At 48.8% G+C, this 18,604-nt stretch overlaps 1 protein-coding gene across 9 annotated transcripts in view; it reads right to left on the reverse strand.

Annotated features, from left to right (window-relative positions):
* RPH3AL (rabphilin 3A like (without C2 domains)) overlaps nucleotides 1–18,604 on the reverse strand; it is a 159,805-nt gene that overhangs the window by 99,318 nt on the left and 41,883 nt on the right. For 8 of the 9 annotated variants that reach the window (XM_023530526.1, XM_023530522.1, XM_023530520.1 and 5 more), the window contains 2 exons: nucleotides 5,082–5,192; nucleotides 1,277–1,420 (listed from right to left, as the gene is read on the reverse strand). In XM_023530526.1, the coding sequence (XP_023386294.1) occupies nucleotides 1,277–1,420; nucleotides 5,082–5,158 (221 nt within the window). In that variant the 5' untranslated portion in view covers nucleotides 5,159–5,192. The remainder of the gene's footprint in view (nucleotides 1–1,276; nucleotides 1,421–5,081; nucleotides 5,193–18,604) is intronic. The other variant, XM_023530524.1, reaches the window with a different exon arrangement.

Genomic DNA, 18,604 nt, shown 5'->3' on the forward strand with positions numbered 1-18,604 from the left:
GAGGCGATCAGGCTTTGCCCAGGGGCTGACAGATAGCAGACTGGGCACTGAGGCTGCCTCTACCCACATGTCCTCTAGCAAGCACTCCTGACTTCCACAGGTGTCATCGTCCCTTACCCCAGGGACCTGCAGAGCCTTGGGAGCAAACCCAGTTTCAGCCCTGGCCTGACCTACTTGTTTTTGGAGACTCTCTGTCAATACAACCCTGTGCCTCCTAACTCATGAAACACACAGGACTCACTACCTCCTTTTGAGACGATTAACCTGAGGCACTGCCTTTTGGGTCATTCTGCACCTCTGCCACACCCAGTGCTCAGAGAAGGGGCCAGACCACTTGAGCAGCACAGGGAAGGCAGAGACAGCCGCCCAGATAGATGAGGGGGCACAAACGTGTCCCACTGCACGAGAGAGCCGATATGAAACATCCCCCAGCTCCTCACACACCCTCCTGGGGGAGCCTGAGGGATGCAACGCTGGCATGTCAATCATCTGTCTGATCTAAACCCTTTCTGTAATACAGTGATAGTAATACATCATTATTATTGAGGCACACACGTTAAACTGGAAAGTAGTAGTCTTTGCAGTGGTGTTTTCGCTTTCTAGGACTGCATTTCTACAATGTCTGACTTTTTTTAATGATTATATATTTAATAGAAAAAGATAAACAGAAGAACAGGGAGATCAGAATCAAATTAACTCCTGCCCAAGGCAACACACTGTGTTTGTGTTTTCCCACTTGTGCTTTTCTGTGTTTTTTAGATTTTCAACGAAGTATGAATTGCTTTTGTAATTAAACAAACAAAAATAGACACAACAAAGCTGTTTGAAGACTGCTTAGTAGTCAGCTCTGGATGCCTGAGGCCAGGAGAAGAGCTTAGAAGATGCTAGAGAGTGTCTCCTGTTGGACTCTGATGGGACGGCCCAGGTTCAGCCTCGACTTAAAGCCCTCCCTGCTGGACCAGAGCTGGCCTGCCCTTAAGACTGTAGAGCTGAACAATGCCTAACGCTTTTCACCACACTCATTCATTCTTCCTCACGGCTTGGAGCCCCACGTCAGCCACTATCCTCATCTTACAGAGGGGTATAGTGAGGCTTTGCCAGGCTGGGTTACGCATCTACACCCCAGGGGTGTTCAGGCAGAGCTGACTCACTCCCCACGGTAAAAAGCCAGTCCTAGGACCCAGGGTGCCAGTCTCCCAGCCCAATGACCTGGCACTAAGCACCCCTGCTCTCCTCTCACTGCTCGGCTCCTGTTCCTGTTCGGAGCAGCCCTTACCCTATCCTTTGCTGCTCCATGACGTCGAGCTGCTCGGCCCTCTGGATGACCTGCAGGATGGCCTCTAATTCAGCCGTGCTGAGGCACTGGCTCTTCCTCTGCTTCTCTGTCTGGTAGGTATGCACAGACCAGCCTGTATGCAGCCTCGAGAGAGAACAACACAGAGGCCTTGAGGCCACCCCAGTGCAAACCCCGGCAGCCCCGCTGCATCCACAAAGCCCCTGAGAACAGTTTGGGGAAGGCCCAGCTGCTGTGTGTTGGGAGCAAGGGGCTCAGGGAACAGGGAAGACATCAGGCTCCAAAGGCTGGCTTTGCCACCCGCCAGCTGCTGGGCCCCACAAAGACAGCAGCGCCTGGCGGGGCAGGAGCACGGAATGTGCCCACTGTGCAAATGGAGAAGGCCAGTGCCATGGCACATGAGGTTTTGAGGGAGGGGCACAGAAGATTATCAAGAGAAGCATGCAAACCTAGATCTGAATCATATAAGAAAGTGAGGTGGAGTTAACTATGTAATAGGAAAGAACTATAATTAGGTTAAAAATGAACCTCGAGGATAAAAGAAGATTCACAGTATTTTGAAAACTAGAGGGTCCAAGGGCAGGAGGGTAACTGAGCTGCATGAGAGGAGGCAAGGACAGGCAAGATGGCGAGGTGGGGCTAGGGCTTGGCCTAGGGGACTCAGCCTTCTCCACTCCACTGGGCTGCAGGAGTGACGCCTCCTGAGGCTGAGACCTCAGCACAGTGGCGGCAGCAGACCAAGCCCCAAGCTCCCTGCCCTACGTCTCTGCTTTTCCAAGGCATTCTGTACCAGGTACTAGGAACAGAGATGGGCGAGATGGCAAAGTCACCGCCTTGGAGAACTATAACATGCTGGGGGAGACAGGTGCCCAATCAGTTACACAAATATTTATTTAAAGAAAAAATTAGAAGAGCTATTCATTCAATGCATATTTATTGAACATCTACTGTGATGCCAAGCTCATTAGGTGCTAGAGATATGCTGCTGGTGGAACAGGCAGGTGGGCATTCGGAGGATGTGTAAATAAGGGGAACTAACCCAGTCGGTTACGGGGGGAAGGGCACAGCACCAGCACCACCACCCGCCTCAGTGGACGCAGCTCCTATGCAGCTCACTCTGGGCCCACTACCAGCCAGGGGTTCTGCAGACTCCTCCCACTGGACCTCCTGTCATCCTGCAAGGCAGGCTGCCTCATTTCTCAGAGGAGGAAAGAGGTGGGATCCAGTTAGATGGCTTTCTAAAGGCCAGTCAGGGGTCAGCAGGCCTCTGGGCCAGGGGAGCTCCAGTCCAGCAGCTGCGGACAGCCGTGCCAGGCTCCCCCAAGGCATCCTCTGAGCCTTATTTCCTGACTTCACCTGATCGCCCACCAAGTCCCACAAACTACATTCACCTATTCATCCTCCTCCCCAGACTCCCTACCCATGTCTAGTCAGGCCTTGATTCTCATTTATGGCCATGGCTGCCATTGAGCATCCTGTTCCCTTGCAGTGCCCCTCCACGCAGCCAAAGGGCCGACTCAAGCTGCAAATGTAGATGAGTTGCAACCCCTGGGGAAGAACCTTCAGTGGTGCCCAGCACCCATCTGTACATCCCCCATAGGGTGCCCTTGTCTCTCGGCTCCCCTGGCCTCACACGGTATGCACTACCAAAAACTGCTCCTAGTTCCCTTGTTCTGAGCTGTGTGCTATCTCCAGATCTTTGCTCACACTGTTCCCTTCACATGAGGAGCCTGACCCTCTACCTAAACCTCCTTTCCACTGGCTCACTCCTTTTTTAAGACTTCTTTGAGACATGATCTTCAACAGGAGGCTTTTCCTTGATCCCCTCCCAGATGGATTAAGAGTCCATTCTGAGCTAAGACCCGGGCATAGCTCCATCACAGGGCTTAAACATTATTTTGAAGCAAGTTGGGACCCTCTGTCTCGCCTTCAGAATGTGAGTCTCTGGAGGACCAGGCCCTGCCCCATCTGGCCCCTGTCCACCTGTCCGTCTTCCTTTCACTCCATTCGTCACCTCAGTCACTCTGCGTTCGAGTCGACACCGGCCCCTCTCAGGTCCTCTACATGCCATGATCCTTCTACCTCAAGGTCTTTGCACGTTCTGTTCCTTTTGCCTAGAAGCTCCTCCCTACATTTCCATCTGACATTTACTCCTCCTTCAGGACCCAACAAACGCATCACACTCTCAGTTAAGTTAGCACCCCCTTTACCCCAACTGCCTGTTCCCACTGTCCAAGAACATGGGTAATTATGTGTACGATGCTCACTCCTCCTCACCAGTGCCTTAAGACGAGAGGCCATGTTGGTCTTGTTTACTGCTGTGCAACCAAAGCCTGGCACATAGTAGGGGTCTGGAAAATATCTGATGGTGGCTGGAGGGCAGGAGGACAGACCTAGAGTTAGAGCCAGGAAAGGTAAAGTTCCCAGACTTCCTAGAGGGACTCTCGGTACAGTGCCTGGACATGCGGATTTGAAGTACTCTCCTTTAAGGCGCCTGGCATTACAAGAAGCCTGGCATTACAAGGCAGCACACCCTGGGGAGGAGATAAAAGCATTTGCTCTTCTAAAAGGTGCTACAACAGCTTCTGGCTGCTGCTGAGCGCAAGACAAGGTCAGGAAGAACTGAGGAAACACCAGAGGGGTATCCAGGGGCCCTCCCACAAGAGCACAGCTCTCCCTGGCTCCTTGTACCTAGCCAGGGAGGACACAGCATCTGGCCTGGTGTCAGAGAGAGGGAGAGGGGCTGGTTTCCTCCCTGGTCTCTCCCCCGTGCCAGGGCTAAGCCATCTCAGTAAGAGGGACAAATTAACTGTCGTGCAAAGATTCCAGCAAATCATGCAGGACTCCACTCTTTTGGGGTGTATCAGATTAATTTTTCTCTCCACCTTTGATGTTTCAGCTCTGTGTCCCCACAGGCTCATAACATCTAATTGCAAATTTCCCATTTGGGAAATGCTGACTCCTGTAATTGGCACGGTATGACAGGTAAAGAGGACTCTTGGGCTTATGTGACACCAGGAACCCCCAACTTCTCAGAGAGATAGGGAGACAGAAAGGCAGGAGAGGCATCTAGGAACCTCTGTCTCCAGCCACAGGGAGACAGCGGGTATAGACAGCTTGACCAAACTGGAGCTGAGGGGTCACCAGACTTAGGGATAACAAGAAAACCAGGACCCCAAGGGGCCAAGACAGAACCAGAGAGACTGTGACAGGAACGTGGAGGAGCTCTGGGATGCCCCAAGGCTGGCTGTGTGTGTCAGCCAGGAGGATGCTTTTCATTCATTTGATGAGGCTTAGGTCCAGCCTTAAGACCTGTCTGCCAGTGCTGGACACTCAACTTTAAAGTGGGCTTCCAGGGATCAGAGGCGCCCCACCTTTAGGGGCTCAGGGACTGAAGGCTCAGTGACCAGTGACAGAAGGGGGTGGGGACGTATGCTTTTAACAGAGAAGGCAAGAAAGGAAGCGGTCTGGCTCCCTGCAGATAGGTGCCGGAGTCAGAAAGATCCGGATGCGGGTCCTGGACCTGACACTTACAAGGTAAGTGACTCGGGCAAGGAGCCAGACCCACTTTCCTCACCTGAGAAATGGGGATAAATTCCATATGATGGTTAAATGAGTGAAGAGGTCTGTTCAGTGCCCAGCTCAGGGTGTGGGGTGTGGTGTTTATTACATAGGTACTTGTCTCCAAACTTCCCTCTCTGGGTTCCTGGGACAGAAACACGCCAGAGAGACTGGGAGCAGGAGGGGGAGGGAGAGAGAAGCCTGGCTGGGCCTCAGAGGTACTCACTTGGCTCGCAGGGCAAGCTGTCGATCATTGGGGCAAACCCACTGATCACTCCCACTGCCAAAGATAGTGTCCGCCATGCTTAGAACGCCCAGGCGGGGTGGGGACTCACATCTGAGGTGAGAAGAGGGAAAAGAAAAAACACGTCATTGGCTGGGGTGCAGATGGTATACAGGGTCCTCAGGCTTCCAAACTATCCCCATACGTTGCCCCCACTGACACGCAGAATCTCACCATGAGAATCACTCCTCCAACTAAATACGGTTCCCTCCACGCTCTTCTTTCAAAAGGCTCATAATTCTGGGAGGGGTGGCTAAGTGGGTCAAGATCGGACCTGACCGGCAGGACATCAAAGGGTTAGAATCAGAGAGAAGAGGCAACTGCAGTAATTTCCAACTTAGTTGGCAAGCCCTTAGTGCATTTAATCCCTGCTTCCCTCCACATACAGCCACTGCTGTGCTTAGCACTTCCTCAGCAGAAGTGACCCTGGTTAGGGGGTAGGTGGAGAGAAGATGGCTAGACAGCCTGGGCAAACCCTACTTGGCTCCCAAACATGGGGGACCTGGCAGCAGCAGCCCCAGGTGCATGAGTGTGACTGAAGCCAGTTACCATCCTCAGCTCTGCATACAAGGTCTTCACAGACTCTGATCCCCAAGATGTTCCGCTAACAATGCTCTCCGGAGCAAGAAGGAGGGCAGGGAGTGACAGCTGCACCAGGACTGCCACCCTGCACAACTGTCCACCGGGACTACAATGTAAATGGTACCCTTGGAAATCCTGTAGGGAGGTGACCCTGCTCCTGAACTTCCTGGGGGTTTAACTTGTACAGTGTGGCTTAGCTGGTGTTCTCCTTGCCACCAAGGATATGTGTTAGGAGGAGAAAAAGGAGGGGAAGAGGGAGATGAGTTTGAGGGAATCTCAATCTTAAAACAAAGACGAAGGGCTGTACTGAGTTGTCCATACTCCCCTGGTCTAATCCCATCTAGACCAGTGTTTCTCAAACACAGGACTCTTTTACACTCTTAAAAATTACTGAGGTTGGATATCAGTATAGCAGTCCCTCAAACGTTAAACAGAGTTGCCCTATAACCCCCCAAACTACTGCTAGTTATATATCCAAGAGAACTGAAAACACACATCCACACAAAAATTTGTACATGAATGTTCATAGCAGCATTATTCATAATAGCCAAAAAGTGGAAACAATTCAAATGTCTATCAACTGATGAATGGACAAAACATGGCATATCATACAATGGAATATTATTCGGCCACAAAAGGTACTGAAACACTGATACTGGTTATAACATAAATGAACCTTAAAAACATTATGGTAAGTGAAAGGAGCCAATCACAAAAGACCATGTACTGTACGCTCCCATTTGTATGAAATGTCCAGAACAGGCAAATCCAGAGACAGAAGGTAGATTGGTAGTTATCAGGGGCTGAGGTGGAAGAAAAGGAGGAATGGGGAGTTCCTAATGGGTTCAAGGAGTCTTTTTGAGGTGATGAAGTGTTCTGGAATTAGATAGTGGTGATGGTTGCACAATTTTGTGAATACACTAAAACCACTGAATTGTATCCTTTAAAAGTGTGAATGTTATAGTATGAGAACTATATCTCATTTACCCGTTACTAAAAAAATTCTTGAAGAGTCTAAATAATATGGGCTATATCTATTGATATTTCCCATATTAGAAATTAAAATTGAGAAAAAATTTTATAATTCATTAAAAGACAATAAATCCATTAGATGTTCATATATTTTACAAAAAATAACTATATTTTCAAAACGAAAAACCTTAGTGAGGATAATAGCACTGTTTTACGTTTTTACAAATCTATGTAATGTTTAGCTTAACATAAGGCCCCTGGATGTTCATTTCTGATTTTTCATTCACTTTTTTGCAATCTGTGGTTTTCTTAAAGTGCATGAAGGACATCTAGGCTCTCACAGGTATATGTACTAAGACCGGAAAAAGGAGGAGCATCTTAATAGCCTTTCTAGATGATTGTGGCTGTTCTTTCATACTACATCAAAACAACACAACAGTCGGTTGTTTCTTAAAGATCAGTTCCAATGTGGCATCTGAAACTGTATCAATGAACTTTTCATCTTATATACATTTGTGAGAAGATGAGGCCAAACATCTTATTATGATGATGAAAATAGTCTCGACATTGTAGACCCCTGACCTGCTGGGGACCCCCAGCCCACAGTTTGAGAAAGTCTGTTCCAGACCAATGTCACCCATTTTCGTGATGACCAGCAGGGGGCAGCGTACACACTGCAGCTCACTGACCCACACAGGGACCAAACCCACCACTTTGACCTCAGGGTTTCTCTATCCCACGCCGCACATCCAGTCATCTGTTCCCCACTATGGACCACTTAGGGAAAGAGATGTGGGTGGCGACCCCATGGCCAGGCCCAGTACTGGAGTGCCCCCATCACCAAAGCCCTATTCAGATTTAAAGTCTTGTCCTCCCAAATTAGGCTAACATATAATCCAGGAAAACACAGATGGGGTAAAAAATGATACTTATCAAACCACTTTAAACAGGTGTCCCACTTCTATGCACTATGATTTGTTTTGTTTTTAAATTTCTGTTATCTTGTGAATAGCACAGTCACACTGCTGTATAGGTGTGAAAAGCATTACTCTGTTCCAAGTAAACATTTAAAACTCAGTAGCCGGTTTCATTATTATTCTAAAATAGTAGTATGAACAAACAAAACAAAACACTCGCAGCTACAGAGAACAAACTGGTGATTGCCAAACTGGGAGGTGGAGTATTGGGGGCTGGGTGATAAAAGTGAAGGGGTTAAGAAAAACAAATAGTCCCCCCCCTTATCTGTGTGGAATACATTCCAAGACCACCAACAGATGCCTGAAACCACACACAGCACATATATATACAAAGTTGTTTCCTGTTTATACATACCTATGATAAAGTTTAATTTATAAATTAGGCACAGTAAGAGATTAACAATAACAATAATAAAATAGAACAATTATAACAATATACTATATTAACAGTTATATGAAAGTAGTCAAACTCTCTCAAAATATCTTATTGTATTGAATTCACCTTTCCACCTAAAGGAAGCAATTTACGGCTTCTCTTTGGCATATCTGATCGGCAGCATCACTGCTCTTGTGCATTGGGACCACTGTCAAGTGAAATAACGGTGACTTGAACGCAAGCACTGAGATACTGGGACACTCATTCTGATAACCAAGACAGTTACCAAGTGACAAACGGGTGGAAGCATATCCAGCGTGGATACGCTGGATAAAGGGATAATTCATGTCGCAGGCGGGATGCAGTGGGATGGCATGAGATTTCATCACACTACTCAGAATAGCACATAATTTAGAACTTACGGTGTGTTTATTTCTGCAGTTTTCCCTTAATAATTTTGGGTCAAGGTTGACTGTAGGTAACTGAAAGCACAATAAGTGAAACCATGGAAAGTAAAACTGCGGATAAGGGGGGACTACTAAACTCTGGGAGCTTCAACAAATGGAAGTGATGATCTCCCTTAGAGGCTGTGACCTGGGTAAACTGGGTGCCCCTGCAGACTCTTATCATTGCCTCACGGATGCCGCCGCTCCTGCTTTGGCCTGCAGGGGGCGCCATGTCTCAGGCCACTGCTCCCAGGACGGGAAGGCCCTGAGCACTCCTGCCCATCCTGGGTCAGCTGCGCGCTGTGAGTATGGCGTGGCCCCTCTTCTCTGCCAGACACCCCTACAGAAGCAGGGAGCACCAGTGGTGACCCTGGAGGGGAGAGGCAAGCCGGAGAACCTCAGGGTGGGAAGTCCATCTTCTGAAGAAACTTCTGAACCAAAAGGGTGAGGAGCTGGCAGAGGGAAACGGGGAGAAAGAAGGGGTCCTGCGCTCTTATGGTTAAAACTTTACCTCCTTTATGGTGGGACAGGTGGGGATATCCAGGGGAAGAAAGCTGCAGCCAACCTTCGCAGCCCCAAATGGATCTCCTAAATAAATTCCTTGGGGACATACCCTATTTTCTCCCTTTGGGTCACTTCCTAGTGTGGCCAGAGTTTTGGGATCACTGGCAAGGGAGCCCACAAACTAACATTTATCTGTCCTCTGACCCATTTGGGGGCCATTCTTTTTCTTTTCATTTTTTTTAACTTTGGCCAAACAACTCCACGACCACCCACAAGGTATTTTGTTCTGTTTTTCCTAAATCTAATCATTGTTGGTTTTGTTTTGTTTGGTTCGTTTTGTTTTGGGTTTGACAGAAGAGAAAAGAGAGAGGTTAAGAAACTGAGAAAAGGTCACATAGCTACTATGCCGGTCTACTAATCCTTAACCAGTATTACTTTCTCTGCATCAGGTCATTTTGTGCCATAAGTGCAGAGGGAAAGGTTTTGGAGCAGTGAGGAAGGCGGAGAGAAGACTCAACTAGGAGAGAAAGACCTGTGAAAGTCTGGCTTTTATGCAAACTTACTGGAAGACCAGAGACAAATCAGTTACCTTCCCTGGGCCTCTGTTTCCTCCTCAGTACCCAAGAGAGCTGAGACAGACAGGAGGGGCTGCCCTGTGCCTGATTCCACACTGCCAGGTTGCAGGAGGGAGGCACGGGTGACAGGCAGGGGACTAGAGAAGGGTCCTGTGGCAGGTGGTTGGTGACTGCTCCAATCTGGGAGGTGGGATCTAAGCCCCCACCCCAGCCTACTTGCCGGGGCTGTGGCTGGCACCTTAGAAGACACAGCTGTCCTTCGCCACATAGAGCAACCTCGGGACAGATGGTGGGAGAGGAAGGGCAGCTTGAGGAGCCATATTTTAGGAAACAGCCAACAAAGTCAGCTTAGGTTCTCCAAACCTCTTCGGTCTGAGCCAGCTGCCAGCTCCCTGACTTGCCAGCAAACCCGTCTCTGGCGTCTTGCGCCCCCTTTGACCAGGGGTTCCTCTGCCAAACTGTGTTCACCACCTAACACACCCTTCCTGGGCTCTGCTCCCCATAGAGTGGGGGTTTCGAGGAGGAGGGCCCCTTCCCAAGGCCCTGTGTATTGGGCCCATGCCCTCTTAAGAGCCGGTTCCTTAAAACTCCCAAGGAGCAGTGTTGTGTGAGTTGAATATGGATGCACCCTTGGATTAATAAATGTCAGTCTTTCCTGGACAGAAATCAAATGACGCAGGAACAAAACGGAGGCTTAAAGAAGGTAAAAGCAGGGAAAGAGAACCCACGCATTCACGGGGGAAGCATGGGGCTGGCTGAGGGTCTGGAGGGGACCAGAGGCAGCGGGGTTTGTGGAAAGAGAACTGCATGGAGCTTGGTCTTTCTTTGTAAGTGAGGGGACAAGAGACACACAGGGTGGGCTTGTCTCTGATGTCCTTCCAGCTGTGAGAGAAAGAGGCTGAAGGAGAAGGGTGTGTGTATGTGGTGTGTGTGTGGTGTGTGTGTACTGTGTGTGTGGTGTATGGGGTGTGTGGTGTGTGTCAGGGTGCTGGCGTGGATGCGGGGGTATGTGGTGTGTATGTGTACATGGTGGGTTTGTGTTCTGCTGGGAAAGGAAGCCGGTCCTGGGAGAGGTGGACGTTCTACCTGAGAACCGGCCCCAGAGGTCTTCCTTCTTTGACATGATTCCATCTCTCCTTCCCCCTTAGGCAGTGGGCTCCCTGGGGGGCCCTGTGTCCTCTTTCTCTCTCCATCCCTGCACAGGCCAGCTACAGAGTAGGTATTCAGTGAATATCTGTTCAATTGAACTGATTTAATCAGAGATGGCCTTTCCCAGACAAGGAGGAATTCAGATAACAAGCCAGACGTGCTCAGAGCAGAGATGGGCTCTAACTGTCTCTGTGACTTATTCACTCACAGGCAATTTGTTTCTCAGGATTCCCCAAGGGGGTAGTCAGTGCACAGGGGCTCCATCTGACAGCTGAGCTGTCTCCCCGGGAGCCAGTGTGTCCACGAGGCCTCTAGGAACTGTCTGCACCCACTGAGTAAACAAGCTCAAGGGAGGCTGCACCCTCTTGACTGCTTCTAAACTCTGTAGCATTGGTGCTCAGGGGACCCTACTGGGGGCAGGGGGGCAGGAACAGGTGTTGCCTGATGATCATTTCCTGAGAAAAATCCCTGGAGGATGGAGCCCCAGGCAACTTTCAGAGCAAATCTGTAAAAAACCACACATTTTTAGAGGAAACTCCAATTCTCCTCTCCCTGAAGTCAAAAGCTCATCACCCTGGGCGTGTTGATCGCTGCAGGCAAATGCTGTGTGTAGTCACAGCTGACTGTGTGGCAACTGTCAAATTGCAACCTCACACGGTCCTCTCCTGGGTACTGTCGAATATTAGAAAGAAAAACACCCTAAACTCACTCACCACCCACCTCCTGATGAAGACTCTTAACATCTTAATAGAAGATCTTCCAATTTTTTTCTAGGTATTTGTATATATATTTTAAATAAAATTGAGTTATTATTATATACAGTTTGCTTTGTTTTCTTATCACACTGTATTTTCCCACATTATTAAAAGTCCTCAAAAACATGATTCTTAATTGTAACTCAGTGTTCCGGAGATATTTTATCATTTTCCCATTTGACAGCACATAGATTGGTTCCAATTTTGTATAATTATATTCAATAGTAAAATAAATATCTTGGAAATAAATCCCTATGCCCATCTCTGATTATTTCCTTAGGATAAATTCCCAATAGGAAAAGGAAATGTATTTTTTTATGCCTTTTCAAGACGACTTTCACTACGGTAAAGACTTTTACTACGGTAACGTTCACAGTCACTCAGAGCTCTCAGTTGCAGGCCCCGTGCCTGCTCTCTCCAAAGTGCATCTAGAATCGTTCACTACAAAAAGTTCTGCTGGAGGCAGCTGTGTCCCGCCAGCCTAACACAGAGTTTGTATTTTCAAAGTCGGCACTCAGAGATGGAAGATCCTATCTGTAAATCTCCAAGAAGTTGCTCTTAATAATATGTGCAGCCCTCTAATCATTTGAAAAAAGGACTCCTCTCCACAAACATTCAATTCTACTCAAACTCTTCTCTCCCCTTAACAAGCTCATGGGCTCACATCTGACAGAGAGCACTGGCCTTTAGAACCCAGAGTGACCTGAGTGGTCACCTAACACCTCCATAGCCCAGTGGTCTCTAAAAAGGGCGGGGGTCTCTGCCTCTACCACAGGCTCCCAGTGAGAATGAAACGAGAGTAAACTCCCGTGAACTCCAGATTGCTATGAATCCAGGAAAACACTGCTGTCCGACACCTAACCTTCTAAAACTTACGACTGCTGTAGCAGTGTGGAAAACACTGCCAGCCTGCAGCAACCTCTAGGATGTACCGGACTGTGAATAAGATACTGTGAAAAACCACCTGCCCTTAGAGGAGGACTGTACACACCGTGGGGTTTCTGCCCCACTCATGTGGGCCGGGACGGGGACGACAGCGATGCCCGAGCAAGGACAGCCCCTTTCACCCACGCCTTTCCTCAGGTGCGGTCATCTCTCCCACCTTTGGACCCTGGCATTTTCCACCTCCTTGATGTTACTTCAGGGAAACGTGCGCTGATACATGGCGCAGTGCTAATGGATGACCTTGTGGGAAGAGAAGAAATGATACAGGGAGAACAGTGGGACAGAGGCGAGCAGAATGAAAGGGCTAAAAGAAACCGCGGGGTCTCGGAGGGGACACACGCAAAGGCAAACACGAGTCACCAGCAAGTGCAGGACACGGACAGAGAACGAAAACGCATCCTTCCACACGAGGTGCGAGAGGTTCACTCTCAGCCACCAAGCCCTGATGAATGAAAGGCGTGGCCCAGGTGACCCATAGACTCGGAAGCAATAAATAAATTGTTGTAAACCACTGAGTTTGAGGGAGGTTGTTATGCAGCGTTATCATGGCAATATACAACTGATACAAATAGCATTTGGTAAATAAAATCCCAACCCTGACCTCCACATCTGGCCAAATCCCCTCCCAGAGCTGTTCAGAGTTTGATTTTCAAACTTGTGAGCAGTGGAAAAACCAAAAGACCAGATGGGGAGGCAAACAGGAAACACAAGAGGTGAACAAAACCCAGTCCGCTCCCCACCCACATGCCAGATCAAGAGCCCTGTGGAGAAGGATTTGGGGAAGGGCCCAGAGCCTTCTCATGTGGCCAGTGCAGGGCTGAGAATGAGGCTTCATCCCAGTGCCGAAGCTGAGCAGAGGCCTGGAGAGCTGACTGGAAAGGATTCAGAGCCTGCATTCAACCTCTGTAGGAAAAAACGCAATGACCCTTTAGTCATGCCTGCCCTGGGCGTGGGAGGGGAGCGTGGCTGCACATTTGCTACTCCCAAGCTTGCCATCCCAAGACAGCTAGCTGTGCATGGGCTGGGTGACAGGGGAGGAGAAGAGAGCTAAAGGGGGAAGAAAAAGCAGCAACAAATATAAAAAAAATACTTGCCACCAAGCCAGAGCTTCCCGAGGCCTCAAAGACACCTGTAAGAGCCCTCAGTTCTACACCCAGGTATTAATATTCCAGGGAACCCTTAGCAACAGCCCTGACAGCTGCTCTGTTACTATGATACGGGAAACATGATAATAGCAGCAAGATAAGGTGAGCTGAGACAGCAACATTTTCTCTACCTGTCACGCTGCACTGGGAGGATGAAGGATTCAGACAAGAAGCCTCGAAGGCCTGTCTGAAACCTGAAGGAACCTCTCTGCGTGTCTGGGGCTGATTACGTACGAAGCAGGGCTCAAGGGGATTCAGGAAACGAGACAGGAGCCCCAGGGAAGCTACTGCCTGACAAATGTCCCTAGAACTCACCTGTCAGCAGCCGTTCTGCCAGATCTGCTTCTACAGGTGACTCTTCCTTCCCTCTCCCAGTGTGATTTTCCTCCACTCCTGCCCAGACTGTGGCAATAGCTTCCCAATTGGCCTTTGGACCTCTTGGGGCTCAACTCCCTCCCTTCGCTTGCAGACAAAGAGGTTGTCCTTAAATCATAGTTGAGGCCATGTGATTTCCTTGCTCAAAAACCTTCAATGGCTCCCCACTGCCGAAGGAAAAAAATCCAAAGGTCATCCATGATTGACCCAAACTACCCTTCCAGTCTCACCTGCCAACACATCCCTTCACAAAACTTGTGCTCCCGTCACCAAAAACCCGGATGCACTCTGGCTGCTCAGCCTTGTCCCAGGACTTCTTATGTGAAACGCCTTTCCTGCAGCCTGCCTACCTACGAAAGCCTAGCTCCCCTTCTCTGGGAATTTTCTAGCTCCTCCCCCTCAATTGCCATTTGGAATCAACCCCATTGCCTCCCCTCAACATCACATTCTGCTTTGTACCACAGGGGGACTTTACCTCTGCTACCCCTAGGAAGACTGAAGCTCTCAGGATGAATCTTGGTGTCCTTGGGCTAGACAGCGCCTGGAACATGGCGGGTGTCCACTACGCATTTACTAACCTTCAAGAGAGTATTATTCATGGGTATTAATAATACCCAGCCTCCCTGGTCTAAAATTTAAGGCCCTGCTTTGCAAACTACTCCCCCCTCCCTCTTTAACCTGCCATCCTCCCAGCCACATGCAGGCCCATGCACTAAACAGGTCTCATCTGTGTTACCTGCCTCTCAAAGTGGTTTATGTCAACTAAAACCATGGGAAATCTAGAAAGGACTCCAATTCTTGAGAAATGGCCAACAATGACATATCTGGGCACAGTCAATGTCAAAATGACAAATAACCTAGAGAGCATTACAGCAAGATTAGATGCAAGAAGTGGAACCAAATGGGAGAGACATTAAGGGTACAATATAACGTTAGAGGAGTAGGGTTTTGAATTATGGGTGAATTTATTCCAGTAATACTTTTCTAAGGAGGATTTAAAGAGCTAAACAAATGAGGGCACCCTACCTGTCCTCATGGCCCCCACTCAGATTCCTCCTCTTGGGTGGGGCTCTCTTAAACCCTACCAGCCCCTGCTCAGATTCCTGTAGCCTTTCTTGTCTGTGCCCTTCAAGGAGCAATCAATCCTGGACACCCCATGGCTTGTTCCGCGGCACATCCCTGCTGAGTCACAGAGCTAAGCATCTGCTGTTGTCCTGAGAAGGACAAGAAGCAGCCACTTTTTTGGCTCCATTGCCCTCATTCATTCAACAAACATGCGCTGAGTGTCAGTTATGCATCGGGCACATGCTCAGCATCTCAGCTCACTGCAGGGTGAGCTAGGGTTGTATTTTGTACCCCCAGAAGGCCTCACGTGGTGCACAGATAGGCAGTCTTATTTATTGCTGTGGGGTCTTCCTCCCAGGAAAGTAAATCCTCACCATTCCGCTGGATCCAAATCCCTGCCTGTCTCTTTGTTGAACTGAAACTGTTTTCTCATTTCTAGGCTGAAATGCATGCAAAGCCTCCAACCAAGATGAGATGCAAAGCATCCCACTCTTCTCTCTCACTTCAAGTGCCAGCCTTCTCATTTCAACAGCCACAAGCTCTGCCTATGTCCCCAGAGGCACAGCTCGCTTTTGTCATTACTGAAAGGCCTGAAACAGGGCAGGGAGGAGTCCCAGATCAAGGCGATCACAGAGTTGAGGCTACAGGGTAACCAGACTCCTCAGGCAAGAGTCAACCAGAACACAAAGGATGGCGAGGGCCTCACAGGCTGGCTGCTGGGCCCAGAGAGATCCCATCAGGCACACGGTATTAGTCTTTTAAGGCCTATAACAAATTACTACAAGCTAGGAGGCTTGAGACAGTTCTAAAGCCTAGAAGTCCAAAACCAGGATGTCAGTAGGGCAGAGTTCTCTCTGAAGGATCTAGAGAAAAATCTGTCTCATGCCTCTCTCTCAGCTTCTGGTATTTGTCGGCAATCCTTGGCATTCGTTCGCTTGCACCTGTATCAATCCGATCTCCCTCTTCATCTTCACAGGTATTCTTCCCTCTGTGTCTCCACACGGCCATCTCCCTGTGTGTCTTTTCTTCATATGGCCATCTTCCCTCTGTGTCTCTCTTCTTCTTATAAGGACACTTGTCACATTGGATTAAGACTAAAGGAGAGTCCAGTATAACCTCATTTTAACTAATTACATCTGCAATGCTGCTTTCTCCAAATGAGGTCACAGTCTGAGGTTCTGGGGGTTAGGACTTCAACATATCCTTTTGGGGGACACAATTCAACCATAGCACATGTTAAAAAAAGAACCCAGAGCCCTACCTTGAGGGTAGGGAACAGCAGGCATAGTGAACTCTTAAGTATGTGTACACGGACGTTTATTTAAGCTGTTCTAAAGTGTCCCCTTGAACTCCTGGGATGCTAAGGGCCAGAGAGGGTTCTAAACCTGAGACAGGGAGTTATGACGGTTGATGCAAAAAGGATACAGGAAAACTATCTCCTTTGATCACTGCTTGTCTTGGGAGTTCTTAATAGGGGGGGCTGTGAACTTGGATTGGAACAAATTATATCTTTATTTTCATTAACCTACAACTGAAATTTTCTACTTATGAATATCAGCAACACATCACAATATTATTAGTACCTGTGCCTTGGTCATCAATAGAATCTCAAATATTTTCATATCACAATACAGGGTTCAGATATTATTCATGTTCTTCACTACTTTTAAATGATCATAGTTATTAAACCTATTGCAAGGCTGTTTACGTAATACTTCAATAAAAAAGCACACAGATTACTATATTAAAAGTTTGGTTTTAAAAAAATATTCTAATAACTGTAAGTCACTGTAATTGGTTTCCTCTGCATTTAAAACCATTATTTTGAGAAAGGTTCTATAGACTGTCAAAGAAGGGTCGAGAGATGGAAAAAAAAAAAGAACAAGAGATGGAATTAGAGTTCGACACAAAGGTTGTCAGAATAAAATCAAGCCTCAGAGTGAGCAGGTGTCCATAGCCCTGGGGACTCTATACTCAGAAAATGTCCATGTCTTCCAGGGGCTGCTGGGCACCTGGCTTGGGGCCTGCAGTGAGGGGTATTAACGCTGTTTGTCTTTTAGTGCAGAAATACAAGCCTGCTTCCATGTATGCAATTTGTGTGTCTGGAAAGTCCCAAGCAAACAGAACTTTTGCGAAGAAATATGATTTCAGCTCACATTCAGGAGCTGCTTGTTGGAGGCGCCCAAGAGAAACCTCTCTATGAAGCAGAGAAACCTCTGGAAGGAAAACAGACCCACTTCTTCTCACCTGCTGGTAGAATCCTCAATCCTCAGGTGTGCTAACAGGGGCAGTTCCCCAGGTCCCTGGGAGAAGCTTCTCACACTGCCGCCTCCCCTAGTGGCCCCTGCACAGCCCTACCAGGGCACCAGCTCTCCAGTGGCTTTTGTTAGGCTCTGCCAGGGACTTCATCCTTTTTCCGCCCACTTCAGCGGAGCTGAGGCAGGGACCCTGGCCCTGGCTGTTTGCTTAAAGCCAGCTGTCAAGGCAATCCCCAGCTGACCTAGACTGCTATCTGTGGGCCAGCTGTCCCCAGTCGTTCATGGAAACACAAACAGACGTTTCTCTGTTCCAACTCCAAGGTTAAGTGCCATGCTGCCTGGGGGCCAGCTGTCAACTTTTCTGCACAGTCCCTGTTCCACCAGCAGAGGCTAAGACTTCAAACAAGTGGGGATGCCCATCACAAACGACCACAGTGAGGACTGCTGGGGGACTCAAGCAACAGTGGGGGGTCATCTGAGAGTAAGAGAGGGGACCACCCCAGAATGTGGCTTGATACAGAGAAGATGAGCAGGGTAAAGGCCAAAAAGAACCACTGGCATTTTGCCAGTAGGTTCAAGGCTTTTTAGGAGGAGCCCACAAATTAAAACGTTCTCGCATATGCTCAGCCTGACCCTGAGCTACCAAATTGGGAAGGGACAGCAGGAGCTGCCTACCTGCCAGGTGTGTGCCCAGAGCTGACCACCTGAAATTCATCACATTCCCTAGAGGGATGGTATGACCATCCTCCCTTCCAAAGAAGGGGCTCATATCCAACACTTGGAAGGCAAATCCACTGGCTCAAGGGCACACAACTGGCCCCCAGCACCCGGTTTGGTTCAACTGACTACACTGAGCCCAGGCACTTTCTATCACCCTCTCAGCTGCCAAGGAGTCCTGGCTTTCACATGTGGCACCTAGTGAAAGCAATAGACCAGAAGGTCTTCTCCAAGCATCTGCCATGTTCCCTGCATTCAGAAGTGTGCCAGGAGTTCACAGAAACTGAGAATGCAGGAACTGGCCAAATGGGAGTTCTGAGAAGGCTCAGGGTTACCTGGGCTGGAACAGCCTGGAGGTATTGCAGAAGAAGCAGGCTGGCATGGATTTCCTAGAGCAGGCAGCAGCTGAGGTTAGAAGTGCGAGGCCCACGATATGGGCAGCATATCCTGCTTCAAGTGCTGCTGTTGTCCCGCCCTATGCCCGCAGAGAAGAGAGGCACGAAAACATAGGTCTTCTGATGGTCCCTGCTCCCCACCATTCCCACTGCCTGACCCAGGTGCTCCCCCAAACGTCAGTCACCCAACAATCCTAAGTGGTTCCACTGCTTCCAGGCTTCCCCGTCTA

Source organism: Pteropus vampyrus, unplaced genomic scaffold (genome assembly GCF_000151845.1).
Source record: "Pteropus vampyrus isolate Shadow unplaced genomic scaffold, Pvam_2.0 Scaffold50, whole genome shotgun sequence".
Lineage (NCBI taxonomy): Eukaryota > Metazoa > Chordata > Mammalia > Chiroptera > Pteropodidae > Pteropus > Pteropus vampyrus.